Raw genomic sequence first — 18,112 nt, 5'->3', positions numbered from 1 at the left:
AGATTTAACAGATGAGTTTTGTATCACTCCAGTCCGCTCGTTTTATTGCGTTTAACCACAGCTGTCGTCATTTTTTTTGTCTGGCAGTAGCAGCAGGTATGTGGTAAAATTTCAATTTGGAGCCTGTACTCCGTCGATTCTGGCACCCAAAAACACAACAAGATGACATTTTGAGCTCAGACTCTGTGCTGGCTTGGGTAACACTTTAGAATAATGGTCATTAGTTAACATGAACTAATAATGAACTGCACTTATAAAGCATTTATTTATCTTTGTTAATGTTAATTTCAACATTTACTAATGCTTTATTAAAATCTTGTTAACATTAGTTAATGCACTGTGAACAAACATGAACAAACCATGAACAGCTGAATTATATTAACTAACGTTAACAAAAGATGAGCAAATACAGTAACAAATGCATTGCTCATGGTTAGTTCATATTAGTTAATAGATTAACTAATGTTAACTAATGACCATTATTCTAAAGTGTTACCCTGGTTTGTATTGGCCGCCTCCAGATTTTCCTTTGTGGCGTTGGCGCAAAAAGGGTCTATACACAATGATATTATGCAGCGTTTGAAAATAGGCTAACTTCCGTCAACATAACCAACGTGACAACCAGTGTATTCCGGTTCAAATAGATAAGGTTCAGGATCTGCACCAAAGAAAATATCTTCTGAATCGTCTCCCACAAATGTCTCCATGGTTACAAGGCACTAGTGTTGTCAAAAATATCGATATTTCGATATGTATCGATACTGAAATATCTGAAAAGATACGATACTCCTTTTCAACAGTATCGATACCAGCTGCGCTCTCCTCTCCGACCGACCGACCGACAGACAGCGAGTTGACCGTCTTAGTGTTGGTGTGACCGGTCTGAATTTCGCGCGGGATTGCACATCTACTCATTACCGCAGATTTCGCGCTCGCACCTGAAGCGCGCACACACATATCGTAATAAACCTGCCTCTGACATACAAGTGCAAAAATGAGCCCCTTTTTCCAGCTTATTAATGGTCAAATACACTCAAAAAATGTCTAAATGCCCATCTTGGTGAGTATTAACATAAACACAGTCGTAAACAGTTCAGGAAGAATGTGTAGCAGGAGTGTTTGGATCCATGCGTGCGTCAGGACTTAAAGGGACAGCAGTTATTTATTAATCACACTACAAAAAGACAATCGATCACTTACTGCTCTTGACTTATTAACTTGTGTAACACTAATGGATTCATCTGTATTACATTTTTTACAATAAAGATTATCCAATGTTATTTTAAATTTGATTACTTTTTGTTTTTAAATTCAGTTTCTTACCTGAATACTGTTAGACCTACAGTCTAATTTATTTGTGCTATTGTTTTTATTTGTTCTCATTTTATTACTGTTTACTCGTCTTTTTAAATTCAATTTGAAATCAAGCTTCCTTGTGCTGTACATGTAAGCTATTGCAAAAAAATTAGTTAGCAAATATTTGTGAGATAATTGTAATGGTAATTGATCAACGTTTATGTATGAGAAAAAGCTGAAAAGCTTTATCATATAAAGTGATCTCTTCTGAAGAAATGTTTAATTGCCTAGACTTTCAATAGACGGACAAAACACTAAATTATATTAAAAATATCTATTTGACAGTATTCCCCGTGGTATCGAAAATTGTATCGAATATCGATACTTTTTTAGGTATCGTATCGAAGTTAGAAATTACAGTATCGTGACAACACTACAAGGCAGGCTCCCTGTGTAAGCAGATTGTCACGTTGGTTATGTTCACGGTAGTTAGCCTATTATCAGGCGCTGTGTAATATCATTGAGAGAATAGTTCCTAGCCACATCGCTCTAGAAATCGCAACTTTTCATTTTCCGTTGGTCTAAGTACACAATGTACCTACAGAAGAGACAAGTTTTAAATAGGAAAAACATCTAAAGTCTTTAGTCATTTGAGCGAGATGCTAGCGGTCTAATTAGATTCAATGATCTATGCTAAGCTATGCTAAAAGTGCTACCGCCAGACCTGGAGATCGGCTGAATGGATTGGAAAACGATAAAACTCAACTGTTTAACTCTAGGGGAGCTGGAAAATTAGCCTAGTTTCAAAAATAGTGGGGTGTTCCTTTTAAAGGGTAATTCACCCAAAAGACATTATTAATAATTGAGGTTAAACCTGGATTACTTTAATCTCCAACGCACATTCACGAGAGCAACCTTTTTAGAAATATCAATAGTATTCGCATTGAATCCATTTTGAGATCGGATCGAATCAACACATCTGTACCGATACCCAGCCCTATTATGAATCTGTGTTATTTTAGTCACATTGATATAGTATTATATCCTATTTTGAATGAGTTTTTGTTTAAAGGACAACTCCGGTGAAAAATGAACCTAGGGGTAATTAACACATGGTTACCGAGTAGATCGTTCTCTGGGATGCGTTTTCATGAAAATCGAATGTAAAGAGTTTTATCTCGAAAAACAGATTAGCTTATAACGCTAGTCTATGGGGCGCAGAAAAAGTCAAATTAAATCGCTAGTTAATACCACTAACAAGGCTCAAAATAACCTCACACTAACACGGCAGCATAATGAGGGTCCCTACATGCAAACCGAAGCATTGAGAACTGTGTAAGTGTACAAACAGTTTAATAAGAAGATGCTTTATAAAGACAGAACATTACACGTATACAGACAGGAGCCATCTTGGAAAACAGTCTCGACAAGTCGAGCCACGGACGCTGTGCTAAGTGAGCTGGTCGATAGGAATTATCGCAGCTTAGCACAGTGTTCGTGGCTCGACTTGTCGAGACTGTTTTCCAAGATGGCTCCTGTCTGTATACGCGTAATGTTCTCTCTTTATTAGGGTTGGGTACCGAAATCCGGTTCCAATATGGCACCGGTACTTATATAACCGGTATGTACCGGACCGAATCAGAACGCAGATTTCGGTTCCTCATTTCGGTGCCAAAATTCAAACGTGCTTTCGCGCTTTGGCTGAGCCAGAGACACGCTCAGCGCTGGTCACATCACAACTCATGACAGCTATTCAGTGTTTTCAACCACATCTCATGACAACTATTCAGTGTTTTCAACCACATCATGTTTATTTCAGGTTTCAGACATTTAAATGCTCATAAGTAGCTCCACTAGCAAAAAACACACCCTGATGTCTATGAAAGCGGCAATGACAATCCTTTCAGACGGTTATAATTGACTAACGTTACATGTTTTATTCACATCAGATACATGCACATTATATAGTAACTCTATAGTTTACTCTATTCTTCTTCCAGTTCACTGGTCACTTACTTTCATGTATTTCGTGAGACGAGAATGAACTCAAGTGTTGTAAATCCGACAGATCCGATTCTGAGGCGCAAACTAACATGGCGCCGCCCATTGCGCTTTATAGATCAACTAACACACATTCACTCACACATTTGAACATCAGATAGATCGTGACACAGTTAAGAAGTTTGTGAATATTTTGAATAAAAAGAAAAAATGAAATAAACCCGATACAGCTGAGCTGTCAGCGCTATTGCGGCTGCTGTGTGTCATGTGAGAAACATGACGCGTCGCCATGGAAACATTAAGGCGATGCGTTCTAAAATATTTAGCCAGAGAATATGATCATATTTCAAAAAAGAGCTGAAGCTCGAAGCTGGTTAGTAGCAGAGCAAGAATACAGACGACTGCTGTAATTATTGTAATTAAGAGTTATATTAGGCTTGTTGTAGTTGGGTTAGGTGGCTATTAGGTTTTACTGTGAATTTGTAAATAAGTCAATTATAATTTGTAAATAAGTAAATTGTGTTTTGTATTTATTTATATTCATACATTTAAGTATACATTAAACTTTTAATAAATGGTTCAATTTAAATAAAAAATAAATAAATAAAAAGCATTTAATGTCATCCACCTCGTTTTGTGGCCTTTAAAAAAAAAAAAAAGTATCGGTTCAGGCACCGTTTAGGCACCGGAACCGTTTTAAAAGTATCGGTTTGGCACCGGAATCGAAAAAAACCCAAACGATACCCAACCCTACTCTTTATAAAGTATCTTAAAAGTTTTAGTAAATGTAACCTACCGTCTTCTCTCCTGGTCTAGTTAAGCAAGGCAGACGTGGGTCTGGAGAGCGTCTTGTCTCTCGGCGGTCACAAGGCGCCGGTCGTGACGGTTGATTGGTGCTCGGCGATGGACTGTGGCACGTGCCTCACCGCGTCCATGGACGGCAAGATCAAACTCAGCACGCTGCTCGCTCAGAAACCCTGATCGGAGGAAGAGGAGGATGATGATGAAGAAGCAAAACCTCTGCTAAAGTTTCAGTCACCACTACAACATCAGAGCTATGTTGCTGATTCAAAGACGATGAGTTTACACTTGCACAGAATGAACGTAAAAACAGACCCTATAGACCCAGAGAATTTATGCATTTATGTTTCTGTGATGTCTGAGCATATGCGGAGAAATGTTACTGGAGAACAAACAAACAATGAACAAATATGATCCCGTCAGGTCAGTGAGGAAGGGCATTAGCTTCACATTAATGTTTCTGTTCTTCTAAGATGCTGTTTATTTCTTACTGCTGGAACCCTAAAATGCAACTTAACCAAGTAATAAAGTATTTGAATGATGTTCATACATTTTTGCATCTGTATCCTGTTGTACATTCAAATAAATATGATCAATTAACAAAATCCGGTGAGTCATTAAATGTCACAGGTCAGTGGATAATCCAGGTCTTAGCCAATAGACATACATATGTCAAAATGCACAGGAAACATCTTAAAATGTGTTTAAAAGTTAATAAAGCACTGAGTGTCTTTGTTTTTTAAAAGAGGTACATTTTTACACTGGTGCTTATTAAAATAAAAGGTTACACTGAGTAAAACTGAAAACATTCAATCATCCTTAAAGGAACACACCGACTTTTTGGGACTTTATCTTATTCACCGTATCCCCCAGAGTTAGATAAATCCATACACACCATTCTCATCTCCGTGCCATAACTCTGTCTGACACACACACCGCTAGCCTAGCTTAGCGCAAAGACTGGAGGTAAATGGCTCCAGCTAGCCTAGCTTAGCACAAAGACTGGAGGTAAATGACTCCAGTAATATCATTGCGCCGCTGCACTAATGGCACGGCTCAAAGTTCCTTGATCATTACACAGGAATGAGAGTATAGTTCCTCGCCATATTAGTCTAGAAAATCGCAACTTTTCATTTTCTGTCGGTCTTAGTACACAATGTAACTATACACATCACAACATGTAAATAGGAAAATGTTGGCGTTATTTTGTCACTTATTGAGCAGTAGGCTAGCTGGAGCCATTTACCTCCAGTCTTTGTGCTAAGCTAGGCTAGCGGTGGGTGCGTCAGACAGAGTTATGGCACGGAGATGAAAATGGTGTGTATGGATTTATCTAACTCTGGGGGATACGGTGAATAAGCTAAAGTCCCAAAAAGTTGGCGTGTTCTTGCTAAGGTATGTTCTGTTAGACACGTACACATAATCCATAGATATCAAACGATCTGTAACAATGCAATACTATCATATATAAAAAGACATTTTTACTCACATTACAGACCTGCCAACATGTACGCATTTTTCGTACTCGGCACGCATTTTGACCCTTTGGTACGCTTGTACGATTCGCTGCTCTCTATGTACGCATTTTGTTGCATCTCGCATTTCGCCGGTTTCAGTGCAGTCTATGACGTTGATTCTGCTGCTGAGCCACAGCGTGAAAGTGGAGTGAAAAGCTTTCGGCCAATCAGAGCGCTTCATTTTAACCCTCCGCTTACATGCCCGCCCCTCCTAGACAAATGCTTCGAGCCCGCGCCGCGCGCGTTCGTTTCATTTCAGTCAGTGCTTCAAGCAAGCTAGGCAGGCCAGATAACTGCAGGCTTGCATGCCATGGCTGAACCACCTCACAGAGATACGCTGTTGGCGGTTACAGCCGCGGATGACTTGACGAAAAATTATATTTTAAATTTGGGCGAGTGGCGGTTGAACCAATCAAATGGAAAAAAAATATATGCATTCTTAAATATTGTTACAGTGCACTAAGCAAACCTGCAAGCTATGAGCCCAGCTGTCAGTATGGAGGGCTAGGCTAAGTTACTTCTCGTAGATATTTTAAAACAGCCTACCACTCGGGGAATAGGCATTTAAACAGACAGATTATGGAGTGATATAAAAATGGCATCGGGCAATGGCAGCGCGAGATGTTCAAGAACGCAAGAGCTAAACTTCTACAAGCTCAATAACATCCACAGCAACAAAAAAAAAGTAGTCGAAAAACTTTGCCCATCGTTTATTAGCAGATGTGCAAAGCAAGCGGGCAAGTTTTGGGGTTGTTATGGATAATTAAAATGTGAACATGCACGTTGCACAGTTGTGCGGTTGACTTTCAGCGAATTTTAGTGAATGAATAGAGTTGGCGTTTCTGTAATATCAAAGCTCCATAATTCTTTTCTTGTATGATTTTGTTTGACCTGCTGGTATAAAATGAATTAACGTAACGGTTGTGTTGTGTTGCGTCGCATCTTGCCACATTCAATGTAGAAAGCATTGCTTTCGTTTGAGGGTGCTTAACTCGCGTCAGTAGACAAAAAGTTACCTGATTGTGACAGATGGTCGAATTCACATGACACATTATAAATTAGCATTATAGTCTGCCATAGCCTACCCTACAGTATAAAAAAGACCAAAGCCCTCTGATGCAGGGAAGATGAAAAATGGGGATAAAGACAGAGGTAAAGTGATGTAATGAATGAACAGTTTATCTAATTGCATAGTATTAAGATACTAGTAAATGAATGGCAGTTATTTTTACCTTAAACTTTATGTTAACAATTGTGCTGGGTTGTCTAGAGAGGCACCAGACAGTGTGACTTTACCTTAATCTTGTCAGATTTTTTTAAACGCATGGAATATCATTTTTTTATTAATGTTTTTACTCTACAGTTGTGTAGTTGTGTTAAATTTTATACATTTTTATTTATTAATTAAAATTCATATTTAATTTGATTAAATATTAAATTAAATGTACATGTAAATTAGTAATAATAGTCTATTTATATAATAGCAACATTTTATGTCAAATTCAAATAAAATATCTACTACTCAGTTTCATTCATTGTGAAAATATGAAATGTGCCATAGTTTAGTGGAAGATTGCTGCCATCAACTGGAAAACAAACACTTTTGCTATTGAATACGGTAGTTTGTTATTAATCTTACTATTTGTGTTTAATCTGTCTTTGGTTCTATTTTTGTATGACGTTTAACCATCATCAGTCTTTTTTGTATATAATATCGTGAACACAATAATGGGTGTGCAGTAACTGTATAACATTTATGGTCTACTTGTATTTGTTTATGGAGTAACTAATAAATCGTAATTGGTGAAAGTATATTGTGTATATTATGTATTTTAGTGTTAGGTATCTCATAGATTACTTACTGGTGGGTGGACAATGGTGGAGCGTACATTGGCGGTGGGCTATCGGGTGCGCTGGGCGCCTGCGGTGGGGGGGGGGGGGTGTACTCATAAAGTTTCTTCAAGGTTGGCAGGTCTGACATTAGTGTGTTGCTTCATCCATTCATGTAATCTCATCCTGTCTGCAAATCCAGTTTGTTGTTTACAAACGACTCCGTGGTTAAATGAACTTACGTGCAATGTCTTCCCCACGTGAGCTGGATATTCATTAAAAATAAAGTTCATCCATGCATTCATAATATTGGAATCCGAATGCTTAAAAATCTGAATCTGAAAAGCTTATGTGGTATGTTTACTTCTTAGAAATCCGATGCTGTTTAGCTCCATGCTGCTCTTAGTGGTCATTTTAGTGGCACGATTCGGTGGGCGGGGCTACAGAATCAGGCGTTGTTCTTCTTCTGTTGAGGCGGTGCTTCACTGCACTCACACGTCATAGCCGGGCACATTCTCAGATCGATCGTTTTCTGGGCCTGGTGTCTATAAAAGCTTTTCTTTGACTAACAAGGACGTTTTCAGCTCTGAAACTTACAGGATATTCTTATATTACCATGAACTTTTATATATCAAAAGCTCCAGGGAAAGTTGATTTCTCAGCTCATCACCCCTTTTAACCAATAAAGTAAAAGAGATTTCTTTGAAAATAATTCATAAAAAAAGTCACTACCTAAAAAGTTCAAAAAGGATATTCCCTCCAATAGTTGCTCTTTCTGTGACAACTTTTTTGGCATTGTCTCTACTAAAATGTTTTGGCACGATGTATTAGGATTTATTAGGAATTACATTTTTTAAAGAATGTGTGGCCAGAGGAGAACTGGCACCCCGACTGAGCCTGGTTTCTCCCAAGGTTTATTTTTCTCCATTAGGTCACCTGATGGGGTTTTGGTTTCCTTGCCACTGTTGCCTCTGGCTTGGCGTGCTCAGTTGGGGACACTAAATTTTTCAACTAAACATCGAAATAAATCTAAATAATAAACTAAATTAACCATTTAAACTAAATTACTGATCGAATTATTGATCTAAAGCCCACATTGTCACTGTATGATAATTGAAATGAACTGAAGACATCAGCGTTTTTTCCAGAATGGCTATACAGCTGAATAAAATTATGCTGCATTATTTTCCTGTTTAACACTGTAAAGCTGCTTTGAAACAATCTACATTGTTAAAAGCGCTATATAAATAAAGTTGACTTGACTTGACTTTTATTGGAAGGCTGTGGTACTGGGCTTTGTTGATTATGATCAATTTAAAAAAAGGTCAATGTTTTGTAATGAATCTGATCTGGTTACTCGTTAAATTCCACATTCGTAAATATAAATATCTAAATGCTAAACCTCTCTTTCTTATTTTTGTGAAAAAACTTGAAAAATGCCTCTTTTAAAGGGGTGATGAATTTAGAAATCAACTTTCCTTTGAGCATTTGATATATAAAAGTGAATCGGCGTGATATAAGAATATCCTGCAAGTTTCAGAGCTGAAAACGTCCTTGTTAGTCAAAGAAAAGCTTTTATAGACACCAGGGGTCCGTTCTTCGTACCTCGCTTATTACATCTGAGATGATTTGACAGATCCCAGATCTTTTAATCATGATAACTGATCTCTATAATTTGGTTCTTCAAACGAATTTGCGGATTGGATTAAATATCTGGATTAAATTATCTAAGATCACTGCGCGTTCTTGTTTTCCCTGAAGAGGATACTCGAAACCATGATCAGCAATGCAGCGATTGGCTGACGTCAAGACAGCAACGTCATGACATCATATAATTAAAAATCCACCTGGCAAAAAACTTGGCAAATTACACAAAAAACCCACAAATATCTGGACCTTTATAAGGAAACAACTAAACGACCAAACCAACATAAAAGTTATAATAGATCAATGATAAATGTTTTTTTTTTTTTAACATGATTACCAATTATTTGTATTCACAATTTTATACAGTATTTGTACACCCTTTACATTTCAATGCATTTCAATGCTGTAATTACATTTTTTATTCAATTTGGAGCAGATTTGTAACATGACAGTATTAAAGTTTCTTAAGGGTCAAGATCAAATTCTCTGCATCTCTTGCGCTGCATCAAACCATCCCATAATATCAGTCATCACTTAAATGAATGCACGGCTCAGATTAACTGTACAACATGTGTGTAAACCGCCAATAAAATTATAAAGTAATTATTCCATCACAAATAAATTGCTCAATCAAGTGGCTTTGTCTATAGTATTATACACAACATTATAATATTACATACATTCTCATATACATATACAATTTAAGATTTGTATATTATTATTATTTAAAATTATTATTATTGCCCCTGGTTCAGTAATGAACTCTTGTAATAAAGTAGCAGTGGCTGGGACAGTTTTTAAGTATCACCTCAAGATGCAATCTAATTCTGTTTACATGAAATAAGCCGCTCATGAGCAGGTTTAAGTTTACGGACCTGTTGCTATGACAGCAAGTCCAGGATGAGCGTCAAAGAACCAAACAATCCAAGATCATGCCAAATCGTCAACAATCAAATCCAGCTAACTGAGTTAGCGAGGTACGAAGAACGGGCCCCAGGCCCAGAAAACCAGAGATCTCAGAATATGTCGACCACTGACGTCATAGAATGCAGAAGCGCCGCCTCAAGCCCCGCCCACCGACTCGTGGAGCTAAACGATTACGGTTCCAGCTCACGTGTGTAAGACATTGCATTTTTTTCGCTTAATTTCACAGCAGAATCGATTGTAAACAAGACACAGGTCGAGACTGGATTTGCAGACAGAGTGAGATTAAAACACAATGCTGTGCCTCTGGATCCGACAGGAACGCTGCAACACACATATGAGAGTAAAACATTTTTTTAGATGTGTTAGTATTGCATTGTTACAGATCGTTTGATATCTATTGATTACATACCTTAGCACACAATCACAGGGTGGAGAAGCTGTTATTGGTTCATTCGTGATCAGACTCAGACTTGTAACGCCAGCTCGCAAAGCCCAACGTCCCGGGGCTATGTGTTTTTCAGACTGCTGTCACCGCCCTGCCGACGGGCTGTAGTGAAATAACATTCCTTTCTTGCGCATGCGATAAATGCTGTTTTGCCGCTCTTTAATGTGACTGATCACTGATCACAGCTCAAGCGGCCGCGTGGCGCACGTGAACGCGATTGATCATCTCTTCCTAAAGAATAAACATGAATGAACATCTGAAGGTATGTTGAGGAAACATTTCAACTTCCAGTCACGTATCACATGTGGTGTAATCGCTCCATCAGTGTTTCAACGGCGGAAAGACCTCAATATAACTGCTGTAAACTAAACAATGTCATGTAGCATCACATGACCTCAGACAGTCATTCAGTGTCCACTGCTGTTCACTAGAAAAATCAACTCTTTCACTAAATATATGCACTATATTAGCCAATATATTCATTATATTCTACTGGGATGTCTTGATTATTTCATGTATGTTTAAATAAATCATGAAAATGACAGACACTGCAAAAAGATGCATTGTACTAATCATAGCTTAAGGTCTTAAGGAATTTACTTGTTAGTAAAGTAATGTGATAAAATGTCAACCCTGTTGTCTGTTTCTGTATTTTGCTTAATATATTTATGTTTTTAGTCATTTTTGTCTTTTGGGACAGTGAGAAATAAACAATTGTTACTACAATTTAAAATATTTAATTGGACCAACCTCACAGTTTCACTGTTAAACATTTCTCCAATTCAAAATTTTCTAGTGACCGATCACATCTAAATGTTTTAGTTGGCCAAATTGAAAAATTTAAATGTGATCGGTCACTAGAAAATTTTAAATTGGAGAGGCCTGACATTTTATACAGTGTTGGTAAATTACATTTTTCCATTTGCTCAACATATTATTTCTTACTGAGCCCATGTTAACAGACTGTTGCCACAATGGATAAAATTCAATTCACAGAAATTCAATTTGGCCAATTGAAAAATTTAGATGTGATCGCTCACTAGAACATTTTGAATTGGAGAGGCCTTACATTTTTTACAGTGTATATTGATTAAAGAGCCATAAAGGCACCAGGGTAATGGCATTACAAATGAAAATTATTATTTTTCTAGCCACAAAATGACTCTAATTTGCCTCTTTGAATTGGAATTCTCTATATTAACCTTAATTACTACACTAATTGTAATATAAATAATAAAAATGTTAAGTTGTCATTAATTGTCAATAATTATTGCACAAATAGTATTTAGTACCAAAATATCTCCTAAAAATATTCAATTACTGAACTAAAATATAGAACATTTATTTAATTGAAAAATAGTTAACGTGTATGGTAGAATTTGACCACCAATGAGTATGAGTGTGGGTTAGTAATACCTAATACCTGAGGGCTAAATACAAGAAAAACATGACATTAATGTTAACAATGTTGGATCGCCATAGCTCTCCGTAATAAAACAATCCTGTAAATGTGGTTGACGTAATTATCAATGCACACTATGCTGTAATGTTTACCAAAACTTGCTTCAAACACCTGTATAGTTGAGCTGTTGCCATTCAGATGTATTGACACAGCGCTAGAAGTATTGAGAGCTCCATGAACCACGTGACCGCGCGCGCGCGCCGCCGCAAGATGAAGGCATGTCGCAACTCTGTTCTTCAACGCCTCTGGCTTTAACTGTGCCACATTAGCGGCAAAACGCCATTTATTGTTTGAATTTCGCATTAAGCTTTTACATTTTAAAAAAAAGGTTTAGACTTAGCATGTTTGGCGTGAGATTAAGTTGGGCAGAGTGAAGCGTGTTTATCACATCACGCCAAACCTGCATGTGTGTTGCTGCAGAGACACACAACATGGCTTATTTTCGTTGGCAAAATATAGCAAAGAAGAAGCCTGTTATGCAAACCAGACACATAAATTAACCATTTTTAAAAATAGTAGGACTAAAAAAAAAATCTATGTTGCTAACAGTGACATGGCACGCAGTTCAGTAAGAAATAATCACATTTGACAGATGGCGAGCGTATTACAGCTAAATTACAATGCAAACAAGTTACAATAACTGATCTTGCCGTTGATGTGATCGCTGAGGGTGTTTTATTTCGAAATGTCCATTTCAATTGTCAAATGAACTGATCTAGTCAAGTAAACAACAACCAAACGAACTCAGGAAATCGAGATAATTAAATCCAAAAGATGTCATCTGATTGGCTGGATTTTTTTTTTTTTTAATTATACTTTCAAATTTACAGAATTCAATAGCAACACAATTCCACACATTTACGCATTTTTTCAAGTATACAATGAAAGAACAATAGTTAAAATAAAAAAACAAAACAAAATTAAAAGGGCATCACAAACATGTTAAATTCATTTAGCAAATACACAGTTTTTTGGGCTCCTCGGTTTTTTGAAAACTTTATAGATTCTAAATAACCTTTAAAGACTGTTTGAAAATGAGCAAAATTGGGTTTCGAGTTATTCCATTTAGATTGATGAATGAAACATTTTCCCATTAGCAAAAACAAATCGACAATATACATCATTCTTTTGGAAAAGTCATATTCATGTGAATGAAGTAAAACAGAGGACAAATTTAAGACTAGGTTGCAATTCATTTTAACACTAGAAATCTCATACCAAAAGAAAGATTAAAAAAATACATGCACAATAGATTCTCTTTCACAATTACAAAAAGAGCAATTGTAATCAATATCCAGACGAAAACGCTCAAATGTTTCTTTCACAGGATATATTTTGTGAGCAATTTTAAATGACACTTCTTTGGTTTTATTTGTTACACAATACCGACTAAGAACTCCCCAAAGATGTTCCCACTCAAATGAAGGAAACATATTAACCCAAACCAATTTAGATGGAGGAGAAGAGATATTAACAAAAAGAGATCTAATCGATTGGTTACTGCATTTATCATGAATTAAATCAAGTTTATCTAAAAACAAATGTTTAGAGACTTTACTCCCTAGTAGGGATGCAACAATACAGTTAGTCCACGATTCAATACATACCTCGGTTTTTTACTACGGTTTCAGTTCGGTTCTGATGGCTAGTCGCATCAGAGTTTTGCGATTCTATTCTTAGCCGAACAGCAAGAGCTTAAGGAGGAAAAAAAAATACTATTTTTTTTATTGCAATACTTTTGCTTTATTTTACTTAAAAGACTTGAAAAACCTTACTTAAACTTAAAACTTTCCTTTAAAGGTCCCGTTCTTCGTGATCCCATTTTTCAAACTTTAGTTAGTGTGTAATGTTGCCGTTAGAGCATAAATAATACCTGTAAAATTATAAAGCTCAAAGTTCAATGCCAAGCGAGATATTTTATTTAACAGAAGTTCCCTTTCAAAGCCTACAGCGAACGGCCGGTTTGGACTACATCCCTGTACTTCCTGCTTTAATTACGTCAGTAGAGCAGTTTGTTGACTAACCTCCGCCCACAAGAATACGCGGAAAAGGGGGCGTAGTCTTGTTGCTCCCTCGTGGAGAAGAGGGAGTGTTGCGTTCGGTTCGGTTGCGTTTGTCGCCATCAGACGCTGTTATTTTCATCCCGGAGTCAAATCACCTTTGTCTGGCCTTCAGGGGCTGTAGTTTGAGCGCGTTCATCTCCCCGTGATGGTAAGAGGCGTGACCTTCCCGGGCAACGTGCCCTAAGCTGCTGTCGAATCACAACACGGGAACCGCTGGCACAATCAGAACTCGTTAAGTATTTCTGAAGGAGGGACTTCATAGAACGAGGAAATTCTCAGGCCGTTTTGAGGACAGTGAAAACAGCAGTATACAGATAAGTAAATTGTGTGAAAAATACTGTGTTTTTTTACACATGAAACATTAACACATGTTATATTGCACACTGTAAACACAATCAAAGCTTCAAAAAAAACACGAAAAACGGGACCTTTAAAAAAACCTTGTACACATTCCTAGTGTACTGTATAATATAAAATAAATATATATAAAGATTTACACTGGCAGCTCAGAGCTGTACAGCAGCATTTAAATATGAAATTGAATGAATGAATGTAAAAATAAAACGCTACATAGACTTCACTATAAAATATACACTGATTCTTATTAAAGCTACTGTATTCAAGTTCTTCAGTCAAGAGCAGTGAGGGATTTTCTCTTTGTCTTTTGTTATTTTATTAACCACTAAAGGAATAGTTCACTCAAAAATGAAAATTCTGTCATTGATTACTTACGCACAAGTTGTTTTAAACCTGAATAAAATTCTTTATTCTGTTCGACATAAAATATATTTTGAAGAATGTTGGAAACCAAACAGTTGCTGGTCCCCATTGTAGGAAATAATAATATGGATGTCAATCGCTGCCATCAACTGTCTGGTATTCAACAGAAGAAATGAATACCGGTTTGGAACAACATTAGATGAGTAAATAATGACATCATTTTAGAGGTGAACTGTCCCTTTAAGGACAAGCTGCAGCGTGTTCACTTGGCTGCCCTGCTGTCAATAAAGGGATAGTTCACCCAAAAAAACGAAAATTTGATGTTTTTCCTGCTTACCCCTAAGGCATTCAAGATGTAGGTGTCTTCGTTTCTTCAGTAGAACACAAACGAAGATTTTTAACTCCAACCGTTGCTGTGTGTCACTCATATAATGCTTGTCAATGGAGTCTAATTCTATTAGAGTAAAAAAAATATAATGTATAATAAATATATAATGCACTGTCTGATCGTTCCCTATCCCCTATATAGTGCACTGTCTGATCATTCCCTATCCCCTATATAGTGCACTGTCTGATCGTTCCCTATCCCCTATATAGTGCACTGTCTGATCGTTCCCTATCCCCTATATAATGCACAGTCTGATCATTCCCTATCCCCTATATAATGCACTGTCTGATCGTTCCCTATCCCCTATATAGTGCACTGTCTGATCATTCCCTATCCCCTATATAGTGCACTGTCTGATCGTTCCCTATCCCCTATATAGTGCACTGTCTGATCGTTCCCTATCCCCTATATAGTGCACTGTCTGATCATTCCCTATCCCCTATATAATGCACTGTCTGATCGTTCCCTATCCCCTATATAGTGCACTGTCTGATCGTTCCCTATCCCCTATCCCCTATATAGTGCACTGTCTGATCGTTCCCTATCCCCTATATAATGCACTGTCTGATCGTTCCCTATCCCCTATATAATGCACTGTCTGATCGTTCCCTATCCCCTATATAGTGCACTGTCTGATCGTTCCCTATCCCCTATACAGTGCACTGTCTGATCGTTCCCTATCCCCTATACAGTGTACTGTCTGATCGTTCCCTATCCCCTATATAGTGTACTGTCTGATCGTTCCCTATCCCCTATATAGTGCACTGTCTGATCGTTCCCTATCCCCTAAAAAAACGAAAATTTGATGTTTTTCCTGCTTACCCCTAAGGCATTCAAGATGTAGGTGTCTTCGTTTCTTCAGTAGAACACAAATGAAGATTTTTAACTCCAACCGTTGCTGTGTGTCACTCATATAATGCTTGTCAAAGGAGTCTAATTCTATTAGAGTAAAAAAAATATAATGTATAATAAATATATAATGCACTGTCTGATCGTTCCCTATCCCCTATATAGTGCACTGTCTGATCATTCCCTATCCCCTATATAGTGCACTGTCTGATCGTTCCCTATCCCCTATATAGTGCACTGTCTGATCATTCCCTATCCCCTATATAATGCACTGTCTGATCGTTCCCTATCCCCTATATAGTGCACTGTCTGATCGTTCCCTATCCCCTATATAGTGCACTGTCTGATCGTTCCCTATCCCCTATATAGTGCACTGTCTGATCGTTCCCTATCCCCTATATAATGCACTGTCTGATCGTTCCCTATCCCCTATATAATGCACTGTCTGATCGTTCCCTATCCACTATATAGTGCACTGTCTGATCGTTCCCTATCCCCTATATAGTGCACTGTCTGATCGTTCCCTATCCCCTATACAGTGCACTGTCTGATCGTTCCCTATCCCCTATACAGTGTACTGTCTGATCGTTCCCTATCCCCTATACAGTGTACTGTCTGATCGTTCCCTATCCCCTATATAGTGTACTGTCTGATCGTTCCCTATCGCCTATATAGTGCACTGTCTGATCGTTCCCTATCCCCTATATAATGCACTGTCTGATCGTTCCCTATCCCCTATATAATGCACTGTCTGATCGTTCCCTATCCCCTATATAATGCACTGTCTGATCGTTCCCTATCCCCTATATAATGCACTGTCTGATCGTTCCCTATCCCCTATATAGTGCACTGTCTGATCGTTCCCTATCCCCTATATAGTGCACTGTCTGATCGTTCCCTATCCCCTATATAATGCACTGTCTGATCGTTCCCTATCCCCTATATAGTGCACTGTCTGATCGTTCCCTATCCCCTATATAGTGCACTGTCTGATCGTTCCCTATCCCCTATATAGTGCACTGTCTGATCGTTCCCTATCCCCTATATAGTGCACTGTCTGATCGTTCCCTATCCCCTATATAGTGCACTGTCTGATCGTTCCCTATCCCCTATATAATGCACTGTCTGATCGTTCCCTATCCCCTATATAGTGCACTGTCTGATCATTCCCTATCCCCTATATAGTGCACTGTCTGATCGTTCCCTATCCCCTATATAGTGCACTGTCTGATCGTTCCCTATCCCCTATATAGTGCACTGTCTGACCGTTCCCTATCCCCTATATAGTGCACTGTCTGATCGTTCCCTATCCCCTATATAGTGCACTGTCTGATCATTCCCTATCCCCTATATAGTGCACTGTCTGATCATTCCCTATCCCCTATATAATGCACTGTCTGATCATTCCCTATCCCCTATATAGTGTACTGTCTGATCATTCCCTATCCCCTATATAGTGCACTGTCTGATCATTCCCTATCCCCTATATAATGCACTGTCTGATCATTCCCTATCCCCTATATAATGCACTGTCTGATCATTCCCTATCCCCTATATAATGCACTGTCTGATCGTTCCCTATCCCCTATATAATGCATTGTCTGATCATTCCCTATCCCCTATATAGTGCACTGTCTGATCATTCCCTATCCCCTATATAATGCACTGTCTGATCATTCCCTATCCCCTATATAATGCACTGTCTGATCATTCCCTATCCCCTATATAATGCACTGTCTGATCGTTCCCTATCCCCTATATAATGCACTGTCTGATCGTTCCCTATCCCCTATATATAGTAATAGTAATAATAAATAGTAAATTAATGAACAAGTGACAGATTCCAGCCACAGCTTCAGCGTCTGTTTATAATGCAAGGGGCGGGGCTTCAGATTCTAAAGAGCATTTGATTGGACAGAAAATCTGATGAAAAGCTGAAGTGCAGAGTGATGTCATCAAAATCATTTATCCATATTGGCAAAAGTGAGAGACTGTATGTTTTGAACGCTTATATCTTCTGAATGTGAATTTTGTCATTGTTTTGGAGCACACTAGCTTTTGGAGAACAGTAATGGTGCGTCCACACCGGACGCGAATGGCACTAATAATTTGCGCTATTCGCGCAAAGTTGGACGCTTGAACATTTTGAGTTTACCCGCTTCATTC

General features: G+C 38.0%; 1 protein-coding gene across 1 annotated transcript in view; it reads left to right on the top strand.

Moving 5' to 3' along the window:
* Window positions 1-4,700, top strand: part of wdr91 (WD repeat domain 91) — a 30,880-nt gene extending 26,180 nt beyond the window's left edge. Inside the window, 1 exon segment of the mRNA XM_079836006.1 lies at window positions 4,114-4,700. Within this exon segment, the coding sequence (XP_079692132.1) occupies window positions 4,114-4,278 (165 nt within the window). The 3' untranslated portion in view covers window positions 4,279-4,700.
* The last annotated feature ends 13,412 nt before the right edge of the window (window positions 4,701-18,112 follow it).

This window comes from Gobio gobio (genome assembly GCF_949357685.1).
Source record: "Gobio gobio genome assembly, chromosome: 14".
Classification (NCBI taxonomy): domain Eukaryota; kingdom Metazoa; phylum Chordata; class Actinopteri; order Cypriniformes; family Gobionidae; genus Gobio; species Gobio gobio.
This window is presented reverse-complemented; position numbering and strand designations above follow the sequence as displayed.